The sequence below is a fragment of the Ostrinia nubilalis genome, chromosome 19 (assembly GCF_963855985.1).
Source record: "Ostrinia nubilalis chromosome 19, ilOstNubi1.1, whole genome shotgun sequence".
NCBI lineage: Eukaryota > Metazoa > Arthropoda > Insecta > Lepidoptera > Crambidae > Ostrinia > Ostrinia nubilalis.
The window spans coordinates 5,714,118-5,740,965 of NC_087106.1; the positions used below are offsets into that span (position 1 = coordinate 5,714,118).

General features: G+C 39.5%; 3 protein-coding genes across 3 annotated transcripts; 2 read left to right on the forward strand and 1 right to left on the reverse strand.

The window, feature by feature from the left end:
• The first annotated feature begins 261 nt into the window (after window positions 1-261).
• Window positions 262-4,119, forward strand: LOC135081092 (uncharacterized). The gene is made up of 3 exons (XM_063975819.1): window positions 262-428; window positions 789-955; window positions 1,412-4,119. Exons 1-3 carry the CDS (start codon window positions 328-330, stop codon window positions 1,606-1,608), a joined length of 465 nt encoding a protein of 154 aa, XP_063831889.1. The 5' UTR covers window positions 262-327; the 3' UTR covers window positions 1,609-4,119.
• A 403-nt stretch (window positions 4,120-4,522) lies between these two features.
• LOC135081121 (RNA polymerase II-associated factor 1 homolog) lies at window positions 4,523-24,741 on the reverse strand. The gene is made up of 11 exons (XM_063975864.1): window positions 24,599-24,741; window positions 22,274-22,433; window positions 21,828-22,203; window positions 21,430-21,719; window positions 20,693-20,891; window positions 20,048-20,230; window positions 18,971-19,053; window positions 18,416-18,619; window positions 8,103-8,274; window positions 7,235-7,465; window positions 4,523-4,655 (listed from the first exon to the last, which is right to left on the reverse strand). The coding sequence occupies exons 2-11, from the start codon at window positions 22,339-22,341 to the stop codon at window positions 4,599-4,601; spliced, it is 1,863 nt and encodes a 620-aa protein (XP_063831934.1). The 5' UTR covers window positions 22,342-22,433; window positions 24,599-24,741; the 3' UTR covers window positions 4,523-4,598.
• Window positions 22,479-26,808, forward strand: LOC135081099 (uncharacterized). The gene is made up of 6 exons (XM_063975834.1): window positions 22,479-23,260; window positions 23,495-23,739; window positions 23,954-24,007; window positions 24,421-24,573; window positions 25,045-25,131; window positions 25,250-26,808. Exons 1-6 carry the CDS (start codon window positions 23,160-23,162, stop codon window positions 26,458-26,460), a joined length of 1,851 nt encoding a protein of 616 aa, XP_063831904.1. The 5' UTR covers window positions 22,479-23,159; the 3' UTR covers window positions 26,461-26,808.
• The last annotated feature ends 40 nt before the right edge of the window (window positions 26,809-26,848 follow it).

The following is a 26,848-nucleotide window of genomic DNA, read 5'->3' on the forward strand; positions in this document are numbered from 1 at the left end:
AGATCTCCATCATCATGGACACCGCTGCCAGCGACATGTGAGTTATATTCACACTAAAGTCCGGTCGCCGAGCACGTAGAACTTCGTCCAATGACCCCAAGCTACCCATCCTTATCGCTCGCGCGTAATTCTATCGCTGTCGCGACGCGACTGTGCGACGGGCGGCCGCAGGGAGTGTGCGAGTGCGACAGCAATATACGCGCGAGTGATAGGGATGAGTAGCTTGGGGTCATTGGACGAAACGCGCTCGGCGCTCGGACTTTAGATGCTCCTCGCTTCGCCGAGCTCGGCACCCAAGTGTACCGGCTGATCTGCCTCGCGTCTCTCATGCTGGCCAGCCCGCGCTGCGGCGAGCCGACGCAGCAGGCGCACAGGAAAGCGCTCACAGAGAAGATCTCCATCATCATGGACACCGCCGCCAGCGACATGTGAGTTATATTCCCCAGACAGTGTCACTAAAGTCCGGTCGCCGAGCACGTAGAATTTCGTCCAATGACCCCAAGCTACCCATCCTTATCGCTCGCGCGTAAATATAATAAAGTATTCTTATTCTTATAATGCTGTCGCGACTGTGCGACGGGCGGCCGCAGTGACTGTGCGAGTGAGACTATACCTAGCTACATAAATTACAGAATAAGTGCAGGCAGGTAAAGTCCATGCACTTTTCTGTCAAATAAGGAATAATTTTGATGAATGATTAAAGTATACTTTTTTCATAAAGATTTTCTTAATCAGTAATTTGACATTCATAGATCATAGACAAATGAGAAACGTATAATTTGTTGCAGAGAGTTGAAGGCAGTGCTTCCCTCGATAGCCGAGGAAGTGATTCTAGTGACTGAGCAGTTTCTGGAGAATCTAAACCAAGATCCACTGACTGCTGACACTAAAGAGCTGATCCGGACCCAGATCACTTCCTTGTGGGACCCTGAGCATAGAGTCAGGCAGATTGTTCGTGAGTATAGACAATTGAATTTCTACTTTAAGACTTGTCTACGCCCATAATTCACAAACGATGCTTGCTTAAGTGAAGCAGCAAATCGAACGCACAGCGTTGAATAGAGCTCTGTGATTGGTTCGTGTGTCACCCTGTGCATCCACGCGCACTGTGAGACCTGATAGTAATGTTTGTGAATACGGGCGTTAGTTTTTAACGGGACTTTCACTGGTATAGTATTTACATCATCTCAGCTTATGCGAAAACATAAATAATTGGTGTAAAGCTTTTTATCAAATAGTAATAAGTTAAATAACATTGTTTTCAATAAACAAAAAGTGCAGTTATTTAGGTTTGTAGGAACAAAACATAAAGACGAACACAATATGCACTCAGTAAAAAGATTTTATATTGACATTACAGTAGCAACATTTTACTTATTTGTTTTAATTGACATACGTTTTGTTTTTCCAGGTCAACGCATACTAGAGTTCCTCCAAATGATTCTAATCTGCGCGGGCGGGTCCCGCCAGATTCCTGTAGGACTATCAGGCTTCGCCAAGGAATTAACCGCGGTATCAGGCACGTTACTACGCTACGTCATGCACAACAAAGCGGTATTCAACTCGCATTACTTGGATATCGTCACTGAAGAACTAAGTAAGAGCTAATAAGGGAAATGTGAGAAGGAAATTGGTCCATTTGCACAGTGTAGGATAGTAAAGTTAATATACCTAGCGGAATAGAGCAAAGGACTGAGCGAGCGAGATGTCACTAGCAACAACACTGTGTGATAAAAAGAGACGCGTGATGCGACGTGACAGAATATTTTTTGCAACGTTAGCACTCATTGGCATGCTGCAAATTTGAGCTCTGAAATTTTTACAGAGTAAGTGTTTTGGGAAATAGTGCTTCAGAAACGAAGTGACTGGTTCAGGGATTGATTATTGCACAAAACAGTGAAATAATCCTGAAAACTGACACAGATATAACATCCAGTGACATCCTAAAATCGGTTTAGTTTGATAGCTCGTGGTTGTTGCTCTATTCCGGAAGAATATTAACTTTATGTCTAGGATTGGGTATCGACTACCCTGATGCAAGTGGACCTAAAGGATTTGCCACTCTAGATGAGGTCTACAGTCAGTTCAAAGCAAATGCAGCCTGTATAATGTATGAATTATATGTGTTAAAGAATGCTGTTTGTTTTCCTAACAATAAAATAAAAATAAAATAAAAAACAACATGGTCCGATCAAAACAATCTGTCAACACCCGTGACAAGGCAATCTGTGTTCTTTGCTCTTCCAGCTGTGATATGCTCTTATCGACGTGAAAATATGGGCAAAATCGATAAAATGGCGTGATAACCGCATCCTAGGCCTACCGATCGCATCAATACGATATGTATAGATAGAGTTCGACAAAGTTGTTCATACATAATGCGGGCTGCGTTCACTTTGACCTGACCGCAGAACGCATGCAGTGATACAAATCCATAAAGCAAAAACACAGCATTTCTTAACCTTCACCTATAAGGTGAGAAGCTATAGATAAAGCTGATTTATCAATGTCAACCCCTACTAATATCATAGACTAAAAAACAAAGACTAAGAAGAAAATCAAAACAAAAGAACCAATTGACATTAAATACAAGACATCCCCCTTGAAAATAAGAATAATTGTAATGTTTTATGTCCTTAGATAATCCTAATCTCAAATTCCAGTTAAATATATTCCAATAACATTTATTTAGTTAGTACCTAACATTCAATCTTCCATTTTTACCATGTTAATAAGAAGTTAATAGCCACTAGTACCTACCTTTTAACAGTATTTATTTATTCAAGTTCCAAATGGCCTTAATTTTACCTAATTTATTATATAAAAGACGATGCCTACTATTGACTATAATGTTTACATTGAAAAATTTGTTTCAATTTATACCCAGGAAAAAATATTTACTAATTATAATTATTTAGGTACCGAATTCAGAACAGTGAACATGTTATGAGATCACAAATTGCCGACCTATCTCTTTCGAGTATATTTTATTACTTGTATAGTATTAAAAATATATGAATTAACCTTTTAGAATATTCCATAATATTTTTGGTATTGTTGGTCCCTTTGTATTTTACTAAATTTTCAAATAATAGCTTTTAATAATAACTGCCTGCTAGTCAAAGTAATGGTGCTTTGTAACTATAACATAGCACCAATATTGTGGTATAAATACCAGTTTCAAGCGTTAGGCGTATTCATGATGGCGTGTGACTGATATTATGGCAATATAAAATTGTGTGTATAACCTTATATACCTGAACTGTGCCGTTCGATTAGGTCAAAACCTAGGACTTCCGATACCGGTGTTGCAGCTTATCGGTTTTACGAGATATTTTGTAGTGTGCGGGGATTGAAACTGCGACTTTTAGTGAGTAGATGAATATGAAGTACAATACAAGGCTAGGAGGCAGTAAAAGTACTTTTGTAATACATATTTTAATGTTTTATTCGCCTTGGAAAATAAAGTATCGCGCAAATACCGGTTGGAAAATCGGAAGTCCTCTTGAGCATGCAGGAGTGTGGCCGATATTATTCGCATAATTCCATTCTTTGAAGAATGTAATGTAGGAAATTCTTGTTAAAAATGCAATAGAACTCATTTACATAGACTGTTATAGAATATATTGATAGACATTTTTATTGTAACAAAATCAACATATTTTTGTATGTTTGTGTGATGACGAAGAATAATATAAAATTATACATTTGAAATTAATAGGTTAACGGAAATTATGAACAAAATGAATTTTTTTAACCCTCTTGTGTGTTTTTGAAATGATAAAATGAAAAAATAAGTTTGTGTGAGTTTTTCGAACGTATTTTGTGTGATGATTCCATTTTCTTCTCTTTGAACATCACAAAATAATATTTTGCATTTATTGGAACATATCGATTCTATGAAAAAATAACGTTTATTTACTGCATATGAAGATGTTTTTTCAGACTGAGAGTACAGATTTATTATACAAAAAGTAAGCAATAAATGAAATAAACTTCTATTGTTAATATGTCAATACAAAATGGGAACAATATGTTATATTTATTTGAATTCAAATATTTGTTTGTTTTTTTATGTAATCAAGTGATAAAGTGCACTAATAAAATATATTGCTATGATCCCTGCGTTTTATTCAGTTTACCTTTTGTTGATAACCTGGAGGAAACAAAAACTTTGTCACTTACAAACTCGTTAGCAAGTGGAAAAAATTCTCTACCAACTTGGTCTCATTAACGCCCGTGTACACAAAAGATGGTTGCTTATGTGAAGCAAAAAAACGAACTCGCAGCGTTGAATAGAGCTCTGTGATTGGTTCGTGTGTGATCTTGTGCGTCCACGCGCACTGTGAGACCTCATAGTAATGTTTATGAATACAGGAGTTATGGCTTCGTGCATAAAAATTATCTTTGCCTTAAACTTCAGTTATATCACAGATAATATAATACTAGTGTTATATTAATAGTTTTATTAGTGCTAAATTATATTTAACTTCTGATGAACTGACTTGAATAAAACGCAAAATATTCATCAGTGCTTTATTAAAAAATTACGATCTATATTATAATTACACTCGAGTCTTATTCTAGTTCTAGTGTTTCTAGTCAGAGCCGCTGTGGCGAGATGATGCGCTCGACGCCGACCCGCTGCGGGAACCCTGCGGATATAAACAAATATGGTTTTAAATTAATAAGTACATATTTTATTGACTTCGAGCACAAACTTCACAGCTAAAACTAAACGTGGGCGTCCGCAATCGGATCTGTATAGAAAAAATAGTATGAGCAGCGCATGCGTATGATGTGTTTCCACAAGGAAACTCGCTCTGTGCACCCGCCCAAGTTGTAGGCCCTCCGCAGTCAGTGTATGCCTGGCGACTGCTTGACCGCACAATGAATTTTTCGTGCTGTCTCCCACCCTAAGCAGTCACAACTGCTCCAGCGGTTCCGTGTTTATGTCTAAAGTCCGGTCGCTGAGCAGATAGAATTTCGTCCAATGACTAAGCTACCCATTCTTATCGCTCGCGCGCGCGTAATTATATTGCTGTCGCGACTGCGACGGGCGGCCGCAGTGAGTGTGCGAGCGCGACAGCAATATAATCGGGGTCATTGGACGAAATTGTATGTGCTCGGCGACCAGACTTTACGTAGAATCCTGTACTTTGCTATGTAGTTGTAGCTTGAAGCTGTTGATATGTAATCTAATGCTTGGAGACACACTCACTTGTCTCGACCCGCTAGCGGACCGGGAGCGACTCCTGGACTTCTCCGAGCCGCTGCCGGATCCCGAGTTCCTGCGGGAACTGGCGCGGGACGACGCTTTGGACGACGCGCGGAACGCACGCTCGCTCGCTAGGGAAGTCTTCGGGACAGACTTGACCTTCACTGGTGGCTTTTATTGGCGGTCAAGCTGTAGATCCTGGCTACACAGGAGATGCAGCGGTGGGAATAGTCCCGTAGGGAAATCTTCGCGCTCACTTTACACGGCTAGACACAAACCCGTCGAACAAAACCCTCATCCAATGACCGCAAGCTACCCATCTTTATCGCTCGCGCGTAATTATATTGCTGTCGCAACTACTGTGCGATAGGCAGCCACAGTGAGTGTGCGAGCGCGACAGCAATATAATTACGCGCGAGCGATAAAGATGGGTAGCTTGGGGTCATTGAACGAAATTCTATGTGCTCGGCGACCGGACTTTTGCAAAGCGACTCCTACATGTTTCAGGATCGCTACCTCGACTCCTCCGAACTCTAGCAGACAGAGACTGATCCAATAGTCCTCTCAAGTTCGTTGACAGTTCTAGTTCTTCAAGAATCTAGAAAAGTCGACCTTCCAGAGTCACCATTTGACCAAGAGTTCCTTTGAGAACTGGCTCAGGAAAAAGCTGAATACCTGGACGTCTTAGACGCGCAAAATGTTGCTTCTCCGACTCCGAGGTTGCCTTAGAATGTACTAACCTGTCTGGACCCACTAGCGGACCGGGATCGACTCCTGGACTTATCAGAGCCGCTGCCGGATCCCGAGTTCCTGCGGGAACTGGCGCGGGACGACGCCTTGGACCCGGACGCCTTGGACGACGCGCGGGACGCACGGTTGCTCGCTAGGGAAGTCTTCGGGACAAACTTGACCTTCACTGGTTGGGTCTTTATTGGTGGTCAAGCTGTAGATCCTGGCTACACAGGAATTGCAGCGGTGGGAACGAGAGGTGGGAATAGTCCCGTAGGGAAGTCTTCGCGCTCACTTTACACGAATAGACACAAACCCGCCGAACGAAACCCTCGTCTAATGACCGCAATCTACCCATTTTTATCGCTCGCGCGTAATTATATTGCTGTCGCGACTGTGGGACGGGGGGCCGCAGTGAGTGTGCGAGCGCGACAGCAATATAATTACGCGCGAGCGATAAAGATGGGTAGCTTGGGGTCATTGAACGAAATTCTATGTGCTCGGCGAACGGACTTTAGCAAAGCGACTCCTACATGTTTCAGGATCGCTGCCTCGACTCCTCCGAACTCTAGCAGACAGAGACCGATTATTGGTCCTCTCAAGTTCGTTGACAGTTCTAGTTCTTCAAGAATCTAGAAAAGTCGACCTTCGAGAGCCACCATTTGACCAAAAGTTTTTTGAGAACTGGCTCAGGAAAAAGCTGAATACCTGGACGTCTTAGACGCGCAAAATGTTGCTTCTCCGACTCCGAGGTTGCCTTAGAATGTACTAACCTGTCTCGACCCACTAGCAGACCGGGAGCGACTCCTGGACTTGTCAGAGCCGCTGCCGGATCCCGAGTTCCTGCGGGAACTAGTCCGTAGTTCTTAAAAAATCTAGGAAAAGTGGTTGACCTTCCATTGAGCAGTTGAGCCACCATTTGACCAAAAGTTTTTTGAGAACTGGCTCAGGAAAAAGCTGAATACCTGGACGTCTTAGACGCGCAAAATGTTGCTTCTCCGACTCCGAGGTTGCCTTAGAATGTACTAACCTGTCTCGACCCACTAGCGGACCGGGAGCGACTCCTGGACTTGTCAGAGCCGCTGCCGGATCCCGAGTTCCTGCGGGAACTAGTCCGTAGTTCTTAAAAAATCTAGGAAAAGTGGTTGACCTTCCATTGAGCAGTTGAGCCACCATTTGACCAAAAGTTTTTTGAGAACTGGCTCAGGAAAAAGCTGAATACCTGGACGTCTTAGACGCGCAAAATGTTGCTTCTCCGACTCCGAGGTTGCCTTAGAATGTACTAACCTGTCTCGACCCACTAGCGGACCGGGAGCGACTCCTGGACTTGTCTGAGCCGCTGCCGGATCCAGAGTTCCTGCGGGAACTGGCCCGGGACGACGCCTTGGACCCGGACCCCTTGGACGACGCGCGGGACGCACGGGACGACGCGCGGGACGAACGCTTGCTCGCGCGGGACGAACGCTTGCTCGCGCGGGATGAGGCGCGGGAACTCGCCTTTGAACTTGCTTTGGAGCCCTAGAAATTAGAAAAAATAAATTGTCATACATTTTAAACCCTCCGTGTACCAGGTGACTAAAAGCAAAAAGTTACGTCCCGTACCAGGTGGGGTATGACATACTCCAATATACAAATTGATAAAATTTTTAGATGGCGGGACGTGGATGTGGGGTCTGACTGCTGCGTGATTGGTGGATTTTGACATATCTGTCAATGTCATGTCAAAAATAACCAATCATGCAGCATTTGGACCTCGCGTCTACGTATTGCCATCTGGCGGATTTTTCATTCGCGAAAACCCGCATTGAAGGGTTCAATTTTACTAGACAAATTACATCTATTCTATTGATGGAGAAGTGCTTTTTTTAGTTTTCGATTTCTATTATCATAGCACTAAATCATCGCCTTTAAGATCTCTATTTATTAAAGACAAAGTTTCAAAATTCATATTGGAGAAAACCGTTATTCATGGGCATATCATTTCATCTATACGCCTCCAATAACGTGTTCTTATAATAATAATAATATAATAATAATAATAAGCCTTTTATTTCCGAAACATTTTTACATTTTACATTTGACGCTTTCTGAATTTAGGATAACACTTATTAGAACTGTTCTTAGTGAAGACAAATAAATTATGGTGATAGCTTACCTTGCCGCTGCCTTTAGAACTAGCCCTAGATCCCCTTCCACTAACAGAACTAGCCCTAGAGCCCTTCCCGCTCTTAGAGCTGGCGCGGGACGAAGCGCGGGACGACGCGCGGGATCCCGAGCGGGATCGGGAGCGCGAGCGGGAACGAGATTTCGCTGAGCCGGATCGCGATCTGTAAAACAACAAAATTGTTTTTTGAATATCTTTTCTTTGGTAGATGATGATGTTGAAATGTTTCTAGCAAATTGAACCTTGCAGATATTTTGAGCTAGTTTTAGAAAGTGAACGGGGACTATTCTCACCTCTCGTTCCCACAGCTGCAAATCCTGTGTAGCCAGGATCTACAGCTTGGCCGCTAATAAAAAGCCAATCAGTGAAGGTCAAGTTTGTTCCGGGAGAAAGGTAAACTGTCATTAGACCCGCAACGTCATTCATTAGTAAACGTGAATAAAACGGCACATTATGTATTACAACCGCAGAGAATAAACTCTAACCCCCTTACTAATAAATCTTACACGCTCGTTGAACAGTGTTTTAAAGTGACGTTTAGTATGGAAATGTCATTTTAAAACAGTGTTCAACAACTGTGTAACTTTTTATTAGTAAGGGGGTTATAATCTACACTAGTTTTCCGCCTGTGACTTGCCAGTGTGGAATTTTGTCTGTCACAGAAAAACTTCATCGCGCGCGTACCTGTTTCAAAAACCGGGATAAAATCTATCCTATGTTCTTTCCCGGGACTCAAACTATATCTATGCCAAATTTCATCAAAGTCGCTTCAGTCAATTTTTTCAATTCAATTTCAAAATATCTTTATTTCGTAAAATAATATTACATTAAAACAGTTCTAGTGTACATTTTTAATCCTAGGCTGTTATAAAAATTAACATTTAACTGTTTTTAAGCTAATTCGCTTGTTAAAAACTTATGAAATATACATTTTATAGCCTGACCAGGAACATAAAAACCCTCGCCATGTTGCGGAAAACTAATGGTACTAATTTCTTTTAATGGCAACAGTAACTGAAAACTTCATTGACATGTCACCTTGCATGTCAGTCTATTGCTGTCAAAGTGTAAACAAACTTTATTTTAAATGTGCGCAAGTGGTTTTATGAATTAAATTGCTAAAATATTTTTATAGTCGTGAAAGAAAAGTGGTTCACAATGTGTTAAAGTATTTGTCGAAGAGAAATACTAAGGGTTCGGACAATATTTTCATTGAATAATGTTTCCGACAAAGGTTGTCAAATTGACTGACATGTTTATCGTATAGTACAGTCCACTATGAAAATTAGCTGTGGTTTGTTTCAACTACCTATTTTAAAAATTTTGTCACTTTCTAAGTGTTGAATTTTATGGGATTGGGAAAGAAGTACCGAGTTTGAAGCGTTCATGAGCAGACATTGCAGTTGAATATTCAAGTTCTGAATTTGATTATTGATGAATAATAAAATAAATCTACTAGCTCGATTGATGGTTTCATTTAATTTATTTAAATCAGGTTACCTATAATAATATTTTTTCGTTAATTTATGAAAATATCAAATTAGCCCGTAATCCTGAATCCTGATACATAAAGTTAGCCTATTAATTTAACACAGGTACGACTGTACTCAGTGTTGCACTATCAAATGCAATTGACGCGCCTCTATGCCAGGGTTTTTATGTTCCTGGTCAGGCTATATCTATATTTACGAATCGTAAACTGTATTAAGAATTTATTTATAACAATAAATGTTTGCCTATGTAAGCTTTAGTTAAGCATTACTGTACGCGCCAGCATTAAAACCTCATACATTTCAAACTCATGTCACACTATTCTATCACTCATTCTGACAGTCCTTTTTCCTATCCTCTCCCTCCCACCTTCAGTCTCGCTCTCGCATCGCAACGCGCCGCTTCGCCTACCTATCTGGGCGTTAATACTAAATAAGTATCCAAAATAAACCAATTCAAATAAACCCAAATCGCGCGCTAAACTCATCTCAATAAAAATTCAAGTGTTTGTGAAAGTGAAAGAAGAACCAAGCTTGGACCGTCCTGTGGAGTCTGCTCAATCGAAGGTATCCCATCCCGTTCCTATCCCAATCTCCTACAACTCCTTTCTGGTCCTACCGAGCCGCATGGTTCATTTCCTATCCTTTACACTTACAGAAAATCACAACTACACATTTTCACGCATCCGTCATTTTGACAACTCTCTAGAAAATTCTAGAAAATTCGCTCGTTTGACACATTCTTTCTGGAAAGTTCGATTCGTTTGACATTTGACACATTCTAGAAATTACTATTCGCTCAAACGTCAACTCGTTGTTTGTAAACACGTGTATTTTTTAAATTCAATTTTTTAAAATTTTATTTCAATTCAATTTCAAATTCGCTTACATACGCTACGCATTTTATTTTCCTACTGGATTATAAATAAATACGCACAACTCAACTCATTTTTAACGCTAGCTCTCGTGCGTGTGTTTGCTCACCTACAATACAATGGAGGGAGTAAAACGCAAAATTAATTTGCTTGAAGCTAAAAAAGAAGCGCTTTTTCAGAGGGTTCAGGAACTATACGACCTCAGCCTAAAGGTCTCCGACCCTCAGATTGAACAAATTTTCATGTCTCGCATGCATTCGATTGAAAAAACAAGATCGGATTTTCTTGATACTATTGACGAACTTAATTTGTGTTATATGAAAAATGATGAGGAACTCAAACCTACATTTGCCGCACTCAACTCGTTTGACGATTTGTACTGTAACATCCTTTCGGTGCAAAGCTCCATCGCACAACTAAAGGCCAACACAGAGCGTCGCAAACAGGATTTCGTAAAAAAATTACCGCCTTTAGAACTAGTCTCTTTCGACGGAGCCCCTTCCAAGTGGCCCGTTTTCTACCAAAATTTTAAAACGCTTATTCATGAGAACACTGGTTTGTCTCCAGGTGAAAAGGCTCAATACCTTATAGGAAAACTTTCCGGAAAAGCACTTACAATTTGCTCGGGTATTCCACCTACTGGTGAGAACTATTACATAATTTGGAACAACCTATTAGAAAAATACCAAGACATAAGAGTACAAGCCTCTATGTATTTGGAACAGTTAATAAACTTCAAATCGCAATCTTTAGATGAATTTTTGGAACAGTATTGCTCAGCTGAAGGTGCCTTACGACGTTTACAGATTGATGACCTTTCCGATTTCATTTTGACTCATATTGCTCTCAGTAAATTAGACAAAGACACTCTAAATTTATTTGAACAATCCATTAAGCACGTAAAAATGCCTACGTTTAATGATCTCAAGACTTTTATAAAAGAACAGAATAAAATCCATACTTTACGCTTATGTTTTACGCAGAATAAGCCGTACGTTAATAATAAAACGAATTTCGCATCGCAGTCTAAAAACTCGAAACCGACACAGTCGTTTGTTTCTAATACAGCTTCTGGAGTAAAACCCAATCAACATTACTTCCAATCTCAACCGAATTCGCAAGGCTCATACACTCCATCCGCTGTACGCAAGAATTGTCAACTTTGTAAGACGGAACCTGAACATGCCCTGTTCAAATGCAGTTATTTTCGCTCGAAAAATGCGCCAACTCGCTACTCTTTAGTGAAAAAATGTAACTTTTGCCTCAATTGTTTAGGCTTTCATAATGTTAAATATTGCAAATCTCAAAATCGTTGCTCAGTTTGCCAACGGAAACATCACACTCTTATTCATATAGATAACTTTAACGTGAATAGACCTATGACGTCACAACAGCTAACTTGCAGCGCGACGCTTTCGCCGACCGACGCGTCCATGTCCGCGCCCGGTCCGGTCACGCCGCCGTTGCAATCGATGCCAACCAACAATGTGTCTCTCTCTGCAGTCACGCCGTCGATCGCTGATGAATCTAGTACCACGGTCTTATTACCCACCGCGTCAGTGTATACTTATGACAATAATAAGACGTGTCAAAAATTACGCGTGTTTCTAGACACAGGTTCGATGACAACTTTATCACAAATAAATGTTGTGCGCGACTGAACTTAAAAGTCAATCCGCTACCTACCACTATTAAGGGGATAGGTCAATCTGAAAGTGTGTCGCTAGGATATGTATCTTTCACAATTGCCTCACGCTTTGATCCCAGGTGTAAATACACAATTAACGCACGCGTCATTGATACAATAACCGATTATTTACCTAATGTAAAGGTTGACATAACCCAGTTATCGCATTTACAAGGTCTTCCTATGGCTGATGACAGCTTCGATATCCCTGCTGAAATCGATTGTTTGTTAGGCAATGAGATATTCCCGCTTCTTTTAGGTAGTAATAAAATAACTTCACCGCAATCCTCTGTCATCGCTATCGAAACCACGCTCGGATATCTCGCTATGGGACGCGCTCAGTGCTACTCAGCTCATTCACGCAATGATAATAAAGCATTCTTTTGCAATGTAGACTCGCACTCATTAGAATCACTCACGCAACGCTTTTGGGAGCTTGAAAGTGTACCTACTAAGAGACACATCAGCCCTGACGACGAAATATGTGAAAACATTTTCCAATCAACTCATTCTCGCGACGACTCTGGGACGTATACCGTTTCTTTGCCATTTAAACTCGACCCATCAGAACTCGGCGATTCTTACTTTACTGCTAGGCGTCGCTTCTATAACTTAGAGAAAAAGTTAGACTCAACTCCAGGCTTACGCACTAACTATAATGAAAATATTCAAGACTGTATCGATCGCGGTTTTCTGTCAAAAGTCGAAAACGCATCGAATTCAGAGGAAAATACTCCAAATTATTATATACCTCATCATGCAGTATACCGACCAGATAAACTCACTTCAAAAACTCGAGTCGTTTTAGATGCAAGTTGTAAAACAACCTCTAGAAAGTCGTTAAATGATGTTCTTTACACTGGCCCAAACTTACAAAGTAATATTTTTGATCTTTTAATTAACTTACGCATTTTCTCAGTCGCTTTATCTGCTGATATTGAAAAGATGTATTTCTGTGTAAAGCTTGATCAAAATCACGACCCGTTTCAACGCATATTATTTCGATTTGATCCTGAATCACCGATTGATACTTATCAATACAATAGGGTTTCTTTTGGCGTTTCTAGCTCGCCTTACCTCGCTATGCGTGTCGTTCGCCAACTCGCTGAGGACGAGCGCGCGAATTATCCTATCGCCGCGTCTGAAGCTCAATCCTGTATGTATATGGACGATTATGTCTCACCGATGGACGGGTTAGAAAAAGCTGAACAATCTTACCATCAAATGGTTAAGATGTTCATGGCCGGGGGGTTTAAAATGGTTAAGTGGATCTCGAACAACCCTGAGCTTATAAATAAGATTCCCGATTCGCATAAAAATCCACAGCTCGTCGATTTTGACACTGACTCAGAAATTACGACAAAAATCATAGGCATGCAGTGGCAACCTAATGATGACGTTTTTCTTTCCAAAATTAACTCTACTAACTCTGACCAATGCACAAAACGCACGATTCTTTCCGCAACTGCTAGATTATTCGACCCTTTGGGTTTGCTAGGCCCTGTGACAGCGTTTCTCAAACTCTTAATTCAAGAATGCTGGCAGCGCGAACTTGAATGGGACCAGCCAGTTCCAGACTCAATAAAAAATAAATGGAATCGGTTTGATAGTGAGATTAACTATTTATCGCAATTAAAAATATCTCGTCATATAGGGATCACCGCGGGTTGTCACGTCACTATCATGGGCTTCGCGGACGCCAGCGAAGTATGCTACGGAGCTGTAGTTTATGTGCGCGTGAGCTCTGATGCAGATTCACCCGGTGAAGTCTTTCTTATCGCATCCAAATCGCGCGTCGCGCCTTTAAAGAAAATATCTCTTGCGCGGCTTGAACTGTGCGCAGCGCAGCTCTTGACAAATCTTTTATTATCGGTTCGCGATAGTATAGAGAATCGTTATCCTGTTAACTCAATTTACGCATTTTCAGACTCGACTGTCACTCTCACGTGGATACATTCTCCCGCGTACAAATTTCACACATTTGTTGCGAATAGAATCACTGAAATTAATTCGAAACTCAACGCAAAAATTTGGCATCATGTTAATGGAAATGAAAATCCTGCAGATGTAATATCGCGACCTGTAACTCCTAAAGCATTATTAAATCAATTAAATTGGTTTCACTCTCCTCAATGGACAGCTCAGCCAATCTCGCAATGGCCTATCGAGCCATTTCAAGTTTTATCTAACAGTGTTCGACTGGAAGAGAAAACTATCGCTCTTGTTTCAGAGACAAACTCTCAATCGAACTCTCACTTTTTCGATCGATTAATTGATCGCATTTCCACGTACCCAAAATTATTACGCGCTACTGTGTACGTGTTACGCTTCGCTAAAATACTACGTTCAAACGGAGTGGTTACATCCTCTGATTTAGAACTCGCTGAACTCTATTTAGTACGCCATATACAGGCACTATTTTTTACTCAAGATATGCACGCAATTAAAAATAATAAACCCTTTAACAAATCGCTTCTCAAACTTAACCCTTTCATTGACTCTGATAATATACTTCGTGTCGGAGGTCGACTCACTCACTCTCAACTCAACTATGGACAAAAGCATCCAATCATTCTATCGCCTAAACATCGCTTCACTCAACTTTTAGTTGATTACTTTCATGTATGTAATTTACATACTGGTCCTTCACTTCTACTCAGTCTGCTTAGACAGAAATTTTGGATACTTTCCGCACGTAACTTAGTACGTCAAAGAGTGCATCAATGCAATATCTGTTTTCGTTTAAACCCTAAATCTACAAACCCTCTTATGGGCGACTTGCCATCATTTCGCGTTTCAGAAGCTAAAGCCTTTGTTTATACATCGGTCGATTATGCAGGTCCCTTCTTTATTACTCACATTCGCCGCAGAGGTGTTAAAAGCCAGAAGGCTTATATTTGTTTATTTTGCTGTCTTACAACTAAGGCTCTACACATAGAGTTAGTTTCAGACTTAAGCTCTGATCTATTTCTCGCCGCTTTTCGTCGATTCATTTGTAGAAGAGGCCCCGTTTCCATGATATATAGCGACGGAGGTACTAACTTCATTGGCGCTAAACGCAAGCTTGACGAAATTTACGCTCTTTTGGAATCTGACTCTCACAAAAATTATTTAAGTTCACATTTGGCTGAACAACGCATTAAGTTTCTTCATAGTCCACCATATGGTCCGCACTTTAACGGCATCACAGAGATAAATGTTCGTTATGTAAAAACGCATCTTTATAAAGTTATTGGTCTTCAAGTGTTAACATACGAAGAGTTCAACACTGTACTTGTACAAATAGAAGGCTTATTGAATAGTAGACCATTGTGTGTTCTTAGCTCTGACCCATCTGATATATCCGCTCTCACTCCCAATCACTTTCTCAATATAACTCCACTGAAATTCTTACCAGTAGAGAATGTCTCTGATATTTCTGACAATCGGTTAACGCGTTATCAGTTAGTAAATAAATTAGTGCAAAGCTTTTGGCGTCGCTGGAGTCAGGAGTATTTAACTTCTCTACAACGCCGTGAAAAGTGGAATACGGTGACCAAACCGATAGATGTGGGCTCTGTTGTTGTTATAAAAGATGACAATGCGCATCCTCTTTGTTGGCCATTGGGTGTGGTTGTGGAAGTATATCCCGGAAAGGACAAAATCATTCGCACCTTAAAGATTCGCACTGCAACCGGTACTTATGTTCGGCCTGTAGTTAGAGTTTGTCCTCTTCCTTTACAGTAACTCAAATAATGTTCTTAACTTTATTTTAACATTAACTTTAATTTAACACAACTTTAACGCTAATTTAACTCGTTTAGTTCTCTCTAACGCATGTTTTTTTACGTTTTTAACTTTTTTTTACAAACGCTACTCAATCTAGAGGAAGACCTCTAGGCCGGGGGAGTTGTACGCGCCAGCATTAAAACCTCATACATTTCAAACTCATGTCACACTATTCTATCACTCATTCTGACAGTCCTTTTTCCTATCCTCTCCCTCCCACCTTCAGTCTCGCTCTCGCATCGCAACGCGCCGCTTCGCCTACCTATCTGGGCGTTAATACTAAATAAGTATCCAAAATAAACCAATTCAAATAAACCCAAATCGCGCGCTAAACTCATCTCAATAAAAATTCAAGTGTTTGTGAAAGTGAAAGAAGAACCAAGCTTGGACCGTCCTGTGGAGTCTGCTCAATCGAAGGTATCCCATCCCGTTCCTATCCCAAATAAAATCTATCCTATGTTCTTTCCCGGGACTCAAACTATATCTATGCCAAATTTCATCAAAGTCGCTTCAGTCAATTTTTTCAATTCAATTTCAAAATATCTTTATTTCGTAAAATAATATTACATTAAAACAGTTCTAGTGTACATTTTTAATCCTAGGCTGTTATAAAAATTAACATTTAACTGTTTTTAAGCTAATTCGCTTGTTAAAAACTTATGAAATATACATTTTATAGCCTGACCAGGAACATAAAAACCCTCGCCATGTTGCGGAAAACTAATGGTACTAATTTCTTTTAATGGCAACAGTAACTGAAAACTTCATTGACATGTCACCTTGCATGTCAGTCTATTGCTGTCAAAGTGTAAACAAACTTTATTTTAAATGTGCGCAAGTGGTTTTATGAATTAAATTGCTAAAATATTTTTATAGTCGTGAAAGAAAAGTGGTTCACAATGTGTTAAAGTATTTGTCGAAGAGAAATACTAAGGGTTCGGACAATATTTTCATTGAATAATGTTTCCGACAAAGGTTGTCAAATTGACTGACATGTTTATCGTATAGTACAGTCCACTATGAAAATTAGCTGTGGTTTGTTTCAACTACCTATTTTAAAAATTTTGTCACTTTCTAAGTGTTGAATTTTATGGGATTGGGAAAGAAGTACCGAGTTTGAAGCGTTCATGAGCAGACATTGCAGTTGAATATTCAAGTTCTGAATTTGATTATTGATGAATAATAAAATAAATCTACTAGCTCGATTGATGGTTTCATTTAATTTATTTAAATCAGGTTACCTATAATAATATTTTTTCGTTAATTTATGAAAATATCAAATTAGCCCGTAATCCTGAATCCTGATACATAAAGTTAGCCTATTAATTTAACACAGGTACGACTGTACTCAGTGTTGCACTATCAAATGCAATTGACGCGCCTCTATGCCAGGGTTTTTATGTTCCTGGTCAGGCTATATCTATATTTACGAATCGTAAACTGTATTAAGAATTTATTTATAACAATAAATGTTTGCCTATGTAAGCTTTAGTTAAGCATTACATTTGTTAGCATGTTTTTAATTATTGTAATACAATGGAATAAAACCAACAGATAAATTTTGTTGGGGGTAATCACAAAAAGCGACCGAACAAAATAGTAAAGGAGGCACGAACGAACGAGCGTTCGTAGGCAAAATATGTAAATGAGCTCGTCAATAGGAACAACCGCCCGCGCAAGCACCCGCATAACGAAGCGCGCGCAGCGCACGCGGTCGTCCGATCTCTGCTAGTTATAATAAGATCGAGAACCGCGCGCGCAGCGCCCGCCCGACGGCCAGCGCTCGCGCCGACCACAGTTGCTATTCATCGTCGCACTCAAGAAATAAGTGATGGGGTAATTTGTATCGATTATATTTGTCGATAAATGATAAGTTTTTCTTTCTAGTCTTACAGATATTATTAATGAGTTTATTTTTACTATTTAAATTTTTATGAATGTAAAAGTTTTTAGATAATTTATAAATGTATTCGTAAAGTGTGGGAAAATTGATTTTTATGTGTAATTTGCGTAGGTTGGTTTTAAAGCGGGTGTTAAAAGCAGATTTTAGGGCTTTATTTTGGACAACTTGAAGCTTATTTAAATTTGTAGAACATGTACTGCTCCACACTGGGCATGCGTAGGTGATGCAAGGACGTACCAGTGTGCGATAAATACAAAGTTTGGTCCGGCTGCTAAGGCAAGCTTTTCTGTTCAGGATAGGATACAGAATATTTATGGCTTTTATGCCTTTGAGTCTAAGATTTAAGGTGTTATGGCTCCAATTGAGTGACCTATCTAAAAAAATACCTAGGTATTTAACGGAGAGGCTCCACGGGATCTCGTATCCTTCAATTTTGAGGGTACGGGAAGGAAGTGAACGTCTTCTTGAAAACATAATTGCTTCCGTTTTGGAAGCATTGATTTTTAATTTCCACTTGTTACAGTAGACAGAGTTACTTTTGCATTTATAATATTAGAATAGATAGAAGTATAGTTTTATACCTTGCAGATCCAGAATGCGCCGAGCCAGATCTGGACCTTGATTTCCTAGAGCCAGAACCCGACCTAGACCGGCTGCGCGACTTGGACCGGGATTTGGACCGGGATTTAGACCGCGAGCGGGATCGGGACCGGGATCGAGAGCGGGATTTCGACCGCTCCGATCCTTGCGGAGACTTCGACCCGGATTTGGAACGGGAACGGGATCTGAAAATGGCAAAAATAAGATTAGAACATGGGGCAATAGTGGCACATAAAAAAATGAAAGTAAAATCCGGTCACCGAGCAGATAGAATTTCGTCCAATGACCCCAAACTACCTATCCTTATCGCTCGCGCGTAATTATATTGATGTCGCGACTGTGCGATGGGCGGCTGCATTGAGTGTGCGAGCGCAGGTAGCTTGGGGTCATTGGACGAAATTCTATCTGCTCGGCGACCGGACTTTAGGTGTAATAGCGCATAACAAATCGAATTAATGAGGTTTGAGCTTAAACAATTAATGAAATGGTTTAATAAATAAAAGATTATAAAATAATTCGTACAAGAGGCAACTAACCTTTCCTTTTCTTGCGTCTGTTCTTCTTTCTTATCTTCTTCTTCGTCATCATCTTCTTCCTCCTCTTCTTCTTCATCCTCCTCCTTAAAAAACAAATTATTTATGCTTTCTTAAATCAAATCATGATATACAAGCTGCTTGCAGACAGACGGAATAGTGAATGAGCCAAAATCGTAAAACAATAGAATGTGTAGGTACTATTTAATGGTCATCAGTCAGGTTTTCCCAAACCAGTCTGGCCAGTGAAGGAAGGAAGTGTAAGCTAAATCTGGCCTTTTGCCTCTAGTAAATTAGAGAGGGTTGTGCATGTTCCTGCAATGGAGACTAAGGCGGTTATCACACCGCTCCGCGGGACAGATTTAATCATTATATGCAAGTACCTCAGTTTGTATAGAAAACACGCGCGACACTTCACACTGACAATGCGTCCGAGCGCGTGACTTTTTATATGAAAATCACGCGCTTCGCGGCGGTGCGCGGCGCAGTGTGATAACCGCCTTAATAACCTGATAATGATGATGAGGTTTTCTATCATCGTCACAGTCCCAGTTGTTTTTCTCGGAGCCTTTTTACGGTTCAACTAAAACCACACACATATTACCTGCGGCGGCTCCAGTTGCTTCTCCCGCAGCCGCAGCATGCGGTGCTCGGGCGCGCTGAGCGGCCGGTGCGTGACCACGAGCCGCGTGAGCGCCTGAGGCTCTCCACATGACACATTACCTGCGGCGGCTCCAGTTGCTTCTCCCGCAGCCGCAGCATGCGGTGCTCGGGCGCGCTGAGCGGCCGGTGCGTGACCACGAGCCGCGTGAGCGCCTGAGGCTCTCCACATGACACATTACCTGCGGCGGCTCCAGTTGCTTCTCCCGCAGCCGCAGCATGCGGTGCTCGGGCGCGCTGAGCGGCCGGTGCGTGACCACGAGCCGCGTGAGCGCCTGAGGCTCTCCACATGACACATTACCTGCGGCGGCTCCAGTTGCTTCTCCCGCAGCCGCAGCATGCGGTGCTCGGGCGCGCTGAGCGGCCGGTGCGTGACCACGAGCCGCGTGAGCGCCTGAGGCTCTCCACATGACACATTACCTGCGGCGGCTCCAGTTGCTTCTCCCGCAGCCGCAGCATGCGGTGCTCGGGCGCGCTGAGCGGCCGGTGCGTGACCACGAGCCGCGTGAGCGCTTGCGCGGCGACGCCGGCTCGCGCGCGCCGCTTGGACAGACGCACCCGAGTCTCCAGCTCGTTGTAGTAGACGCAGTGGTTGCGGACCACCTAGGAAACAAAAGCATGACGTGATAATGACGTCATTAAAATTATGTGCAAGTGTGTGTACAGACAAGTAAAGCGGTGTCATATAAGTTAACGACTGCCACGCTAAGCGACGCGATGGTACGTCGCATACTGGCACATAGGATGATACGTAAACGTAAGCTCCATGCATTTGTTGCGCTTGCCGCGAAACGACGCGTCGCGTTCGTCGCTGACTTAAAACACCGTGTACGTAACTAAGGCACATCAAGCCCAATACTCAACTGATATACTTTTTAAACTTTTAAATTGTGATTTTCTCAAAGAAATATTAATAAATAAACATTCTTAGATATTTTACACTGCGCCTCTAGTCCCAAACTAAGCAAAGCTTGTAGTATGGGTACTAAACAACGGATATTAACAGACACACTTAAATACATAATGAAAAGGACTTATTCATAAATAGTAATAAAATATCCTTACCAAGAAGTAGTTCTCTTCGTAACCCTTAGACGCTTTGCTCTTGACATTCCAGTTGTACTCCCTGGCCATTTTGTATTCGTACGTGTCACCGTCCATGTATGGAATGCTCTCGACGATGTCGCGACGGCGTTTCTGTATCGTCTCTTCAGTGGGCAGACAGTAAGCGACAAACTGTTCTCCACTTTCGTCCATCACACCTCTGAAATTCATTCATAGCTTAGTTAGTTAGGGCCAAGCCTTACTTCGTATTGAATACCATGATTTGACCTATTGACATGTATGATTCTAGATTTATACTGATGATTTCACAAATTTTCCAATTCAATTGACTATTCAAAATAACTAATAATGTATTGTAGTTTACTGTCCAACTAATTGAGGGTAGTTGACATCATCAACCAATTGACATACTTTTTATAAGCTGTAAAACATGATTCTAGATTTATACTGAGGTTTTTACTAATTTGGCAACTAAACAGATTATTCACAGAAACTAAATGTTGAGTTCAACTAATTTCATTTTAAAGACTAAAATAAATTAACAATAAATATTTTAGGTAAGTTGTGCCTTGGAATTATTAGTTTTATTTTGTCAACTTTCTTATTGTATTTGTTCCTAGCCTCAGTGAATGGATGAAGTGTGAGAGGTTTCTTTAGAAATAATTAGAGACAAGAAGGCACATATTCACAGCACTGATCATAGAATAGAATTGACAATAAAAAGCAGAAGCACTAACCGAATCATAGCCTGCGACATGGCCTCGATCTGCCCAGCAATATTCTTATCCGCCGGCGCGGGGTCCGTATCGAATATGACCTGCGCACACGGGTACTTCCACATCTCGAAGTCCGGGAACACTGGCATGACCTCCACAGGGGTGACTCCCGGCTTGCTGTAATGCTTCTCGATGGGCTTCTTGTTGTCCTCGAACGTCTTTTCGATAGCCTTGATCTGACTTTCGCGGTCCATATACAAGGTTTCTTCACTGAAGATCTTTTTGACGTTGTAACCAACTTTGGCTTCAACCTAAAACAGGAAAACATTGGTTCAGAAAGATGTAAGTGAAAGTTTTAAGCATAAGGTTCGGTTAGAACTAAAATCTTAATAAAGTAAAATAATTGAGTTCTTTATTACCTTCTCCATAGTCTGAGGCTGAAATCTGGTCTGTTCCGTGGAAATGTACTCAGAACGACGCAACCAGGATACGTTTTTGGCATGGTGACGTGATCTTTTGGAATCTTGAGGTGTGAGAACATCGTCTTCAAGCAACTTCTCGTCAGCTGGGTCAAGCATAGCATTCCCATCGCCCTGGTATATGTCCCGGTTTATCAAGTCTATGTGCACGCCTAAATCATGCTCAGTAAGCACTTCATATCGATAGTTCTTCTCCAACGATGTAGGATTGTACTGAATGAATCTTGTTGATGGAAATGGATATGTAATGAACTTCAAGTCAAATGGGATGTCCGGGAGAGTGTTACAGTACTTCACTCTCGTTACCAACTCCGATCTGCAAAGTAAATGCTAGTTAATTTCGTTCTGTGAATAACAACAGCTATGTTGTTGGAAATGTAACTAACCTCCTTTCTCCCGTCCGCTGGGGACGTTTGTCCCGTTCGGGCTCATTTGTCTGAACGGTGGGCGGCATTTCGGATGAAATTTTTCAAATTAATTTACACATTATTTAAAATATTAAAACATTTTGCAAAAACTGGTAGACTGACACACTTTCCGAAAACACTGCAAGTACCAAAGAGCATAAAAGAGGCAAGTACAAACAACTGTCATTATGACATTGACAATTAGTAAGTATACAGCAGTGGGTAGACACTTCTCATACAAAAACTAGTCTCTATATGTAGCAATTGATATACAACCTTATCCCTTAAGCAATAAAGTGCATTTTGGATTGATTTCACTATAGCACGAACCCGCGGATCAATACCACCATACTAAAAATAATTGTTAGTGTCCTTATGTTGGTAGTATTGTTAGTTTGACAAATGAAAAAAAATGTCTGTCAATTGAGTTTGAGTTTTTAACCATTAACCGGCGAATTGATTCGTGTGAAGTTATTTTCTCAGATTTGGTGCAATATTACTGTAAATAAACTTTTCTGTCGTTTACGTTGAGTTGATTAAGTTCCTCCGTATCGGGCGTGATAAAGTTTGCTGTTCAGTGTTATGTTTTTTGTGAGATAGAGACTCTTTTAAATAAGCTGTGTTTCAACTTCTACAGAAGTTTAAACTCTTATTTACTTTTCTGTTTAATGGGTATGTTATCTACTTACTTGAAATATTACATCTATTACAAATCTATTTTTCATTAAAAACAACCCTATGTGATGAAAATGTAAATGTACTTTCAAAACTGGTAAATGCATGAACCAGGGCATTGACACTGGTTGGAGAGAAATTATAGGCTTTGTTTAATTAATACCTATTTCATTTTAGGCTTCTACTGATAATGGAGAGTAGAAACAACAAGAAGTGCGTTATTTGTAATAAGAGGCGAAGTCGTGGTGGATCACCCTTACTTTTGAGTAGGTTTCCTCTGGATTCTGACCGGTGAGTTTCTAATAACACTCATTTATTACAAGATAATTTTACTGATTGTGTAAACTTAAAGGCTGGGATTAATATTTTTAATCATACAGTAAATAACCATAACCAATTTTTAATTTCAGTATTTTGTTTCGTACTCTGCAAATGAATTGCATAACAATACTAAAAGAAATTAGTTGATGAATAAATTTCAGTTTGTTATTCTTTTTCTTTTCTAATAGGTATTTCTTATTTCAGTTGTCGAATGTGGGTTAAAAATGCTGGCTTAGAAGACTTAGCATATGTACCTATTGAAAAGTTACACCAACTGAAGTTTGTTTGTGGTGGGCACTTCACTCCTGAATCCTTCAATGCCAAAGGAACTCGGCTGAAGAACTCAGCTATTCCAACACTGGAATTGAGCAATCCCATCTTGCCAGATGAAGTTTTGACAGAGTTTCCTCTTCATGTAAAAGACTCCAATAAAGAAAACCTCAAGACAGGTATGATGATGACTTCAATTATTTTTTTTAAATTTAATTTACTATCTATAAATTTTTCTTTAGATGTCTTAATTAATTTTCTTTGGTTTCCAAAACAAACCAACCGAATGCAATTTAACAAGGTTCTTTCTTTGTAACCACAAACATGTGTTGTATGCTTATCAATAAATAATATATAATTTCAATTATTAATTATATCTATACTTTGTTACAGTTCTTTATGATCATTCATATTGCATTCCAAAGAAGTCAAATCCAGTTGAACGAGGTATGTTTATCTAAAATTATACTAATAATATAAAAAGGAAATATTTAATTGTTTGTTTGTATTTGATCGGCTCCGTAACTCGAGCCAAGATAGCCTAAAGTGCGGGTTAGAACCCCACAGCTTGAATATTGTAGTAAACCCACTCGTAACACAATTTAGCTTAGAATGTGTGTTGAGTTAGAGGGACTTTAGTAATTTGTGTAATACAAATTCTTCAAAAAAAGTACCGGACCAATTTGAAAAATTTTAGGCAATCTACATTAATTAGCCAGGTCAGCTAGTTTAATAATATTTATAAGCTAGTAATTTTTAATGTGAGCAAGACATGTACTAGACTGATTGTACCCTAAAGTTGGGTAAGAAAAGAACATGACATTTTATTACCCAATTCACATTTCATTATCTGCTTTCAGTTCCCCTTACAACTACAACCAAACAACTAAATTCAACATGTTTGGGAGCTGTGGATATACCAGATTCTGGTATTTCTGCGAAAACAACTTTTGAACCTCTTCCTTCTACTTCCAATGCACCAGAACATATGACCTATAAACCCATTACTCATGGTAAGTGTACAAACTAATTATTTACCTTCTAAAATATGCCTTCCCTCAAACTAAAGAATGCCACCCTGGATGCGTTCTGCAGTCTGCAGTCAGGTCAAAATGAACTTATATGTACAACATTCTAGGTTTCTGTACATTTTATATTAATGCGATTTGACCGTGCGGATACGAACAAAGAACGCAAAGCACACGTGACTGATTGCCTTATCACGACCACTTACAGATTGTCTTGACATACCCGCAGACCGCATCCAGAATGCAGAACATTAAAACCTCTAAATGCCTTTAATTTAATATTATGTCATTGTTATTGAAGGTGGGCCCACGCTTCATATTTTATGAGAAGAGCTATCATTATCCTGTCTTTGCATTTTTTTAAAACTTGATAATGATTGATTGATTTGGAAATAATATGTTTCATAAAACAACAAAATAAATTTTAAACTAATTTGCATATTTATAATATTTCAGATGATAAAAACATTTGCCATCAAGATGCACAGGCAGAAATATTAGTCCACAGTTATAAAAGACCTAAGAAAAACATTGAAATGAAAGGTAAGATAAAACATACCTAATTTAAAAAACTAAGTAAAATTGCTGATTAATTAACCAATATTCAATTCAATTTGCTTTAATGTTGTTTTTTTTACTAATGGAAATGTTTTTATTACAGACACTTCATCAACATTTACAATTAAAGAGAAGAGGCTTTGGCGACAGTTACAAAATGCAAAAAAAACAATAAGGAATATAGCGAAGGTAGTTGCAGAAGAACACAACAGAAATTTTTTAAATATTAAAAAACTGAATAGTACCATTGTAAATCCAACATTCAAAACTAAGATGAGGGTGAAGTATGCTGCGCATGCTCTGAGTAATACCGTGGCAGCTATTTTAAAAATGATGGCATGGAAAGAAGTTTCTGATTGCAATGATACAGCATTTGTGATTGAACAGTTAGATAAACTATTTGATTGTACAAATGGTCCATCATCTTTAAATGACGTAAAGAAAGGGATCCGGGAAAATGTTTCCACATCAAGTAATCACATTGAGTCTTGGACCTTTTATACTGATAAGTTAAAAACCATAAAATTTATAACAGCAGAAAACACGATACTAAAAAATGTTAAATGCGTAAAGGGATATCAAATATCTATCAAATCCTTAAACGATATTTGGGAAAAGTTAAAGAATGAAGGGTTTAAATATATGAACCTTAGACAGTTTAACCAAGACTCTCTGGAAAACTTATTTGGAATCATTAGGCAACACAGTGTAACCAATAGAAATCCCACTATCACGCACTTTACTGCAGCGCTTAAAACAAGCATGGTTACTGGGCTGAAAGTGCCTCATAGCAGAAGTGCTAATTGTGAAGCAGACAACAATAAACATATGCTGGAATATAAAGACATTTTAAAAACTAATTTAAAAACAACAGAAATAAAAATTAATGTTCAAGATTCCACAGACACTGAATTTTATCCTGTGTTGTCTATCCCGGACCCTGAAAACTTAGAACAGCCCATTGAAAATTTGTGTAGCCTTGAAAACCAACCAGTAGTATATGTAAGCGGGTATTTAGCTGCCAAACTATTACAGAACAGTTCTTGTTTAATTTGTGAAGAGTGTTTGAGCGTGAAAACTCCTGTTGACAATGATTTGTATGCATATATATCTCTTCGCGAATGGTGGCATGATAAAAAAAGTCTCGTTTATCCAACAATTCAATTATGTACCACCGTAAATGAAGCTAAACAATTTTATCATGACCATATTGCCGACCAGATATATATGGAAAATGTTGGAAAATTCATTTTCTTAATGTTGAGTACAAATTGTAATTTTAGTTGGTTTAAATGTCAACAACATAATAAATAAATTTATGATAAGATGTTTAAAATATTAAGTTACCTTTTTCTAAGAAAAAGTTGTAAAATCATTAATGACAGCTTCATAAAAAGTGAAAACAATTTTGCTGACAAAAGTAAAAAAGCACAGCAACAAAGCATTGAAAAGTAATCTTAGGGCTGAGGTTCGATCAGCTGATAAGAAAATTAAAGATGTTTATAAATAAAAATCCTATTTTTTCTTAGAAAAAGTTGTGAAAATAAAAGTTTACAAAATTATCATTTCTGTACTTTGTTATAATTTTCAATAATTCCTCATGCCTACAACTGCTATGTCATGTTCAATACTTATTGTAATATACCTATTTTATTTCGAAATAAATAATTTACGTTACAAAACTTCGTTTTACTTACACATA

Excerpts from the sequence above, each read along its gene's own strand:
- LOC135081121 (XM_063975864.1), bottom strand. The coding sequence starts at position 22,341 with ATGCCGCCCACCGTTCAGACAAATGAGCCCGAACGGGACAAACGTCCC. Across the intron at positions 22,204-22,273 it reads CAGCGGACGGGAGAAAGGAG|ATCGGAGTTGGTAACGAGAG; the intron begins GTTAGTTACATT and ends TTTACTTTGCAG. Across the intron at positions 4,656-7,234 it reads CCGCTAGTGGGTCGAGACAG|GGTTCCCGCAGCGGGTCGGC; the intron begins GTTAGTACATTC and ends TTATATCCGCAG.
- LOC135081099 (XM_063975834.1), top strand. The coding sequence starts at position 23,160 with ATGGAGAGTAGAAACAACAAGAAGTGCGTTATTTGTAATAAGAGGCGA. Across the intron at positions 23,261-23,494 it reads TTTCCTCTGGATTCTGACCG|TTGTCGAATGTGGGTTAAAA; the intron begins GTGAGTTTCTAA and ends TTCTTATTTCAG. Across the intron at positions 24,574-25,044 it reads CTATAAACCCATTACTCATG|ATGATAAAAACATTTGCCAT; the intron begins GTAAGTGTACAA and ends ATAATATTTCAG.
- LOC135081092 (XM_063975819.1), top strand. The coding sequence starts at position 328 with ATGCTGGCCAGCCCGCGCTGCGGCGAGCCGACGCAGCAGGCGCACAGG. Across the intron at positions 429-788 it reads GACACCGCCGCCAGCGACAT|AGAGTTGAAGGCAGTGCTTC; the intron begins GTGAGTTATATT and ends AATTTGTTGCAG. Across the intron at positions 956-1,411 it reads TAGAGTCAGGCAGATTGTTC|GTCAACGCATACTAGAGTTC; the intron begins GTGAGTATAGAC and ends TTGTTTTTCCAG.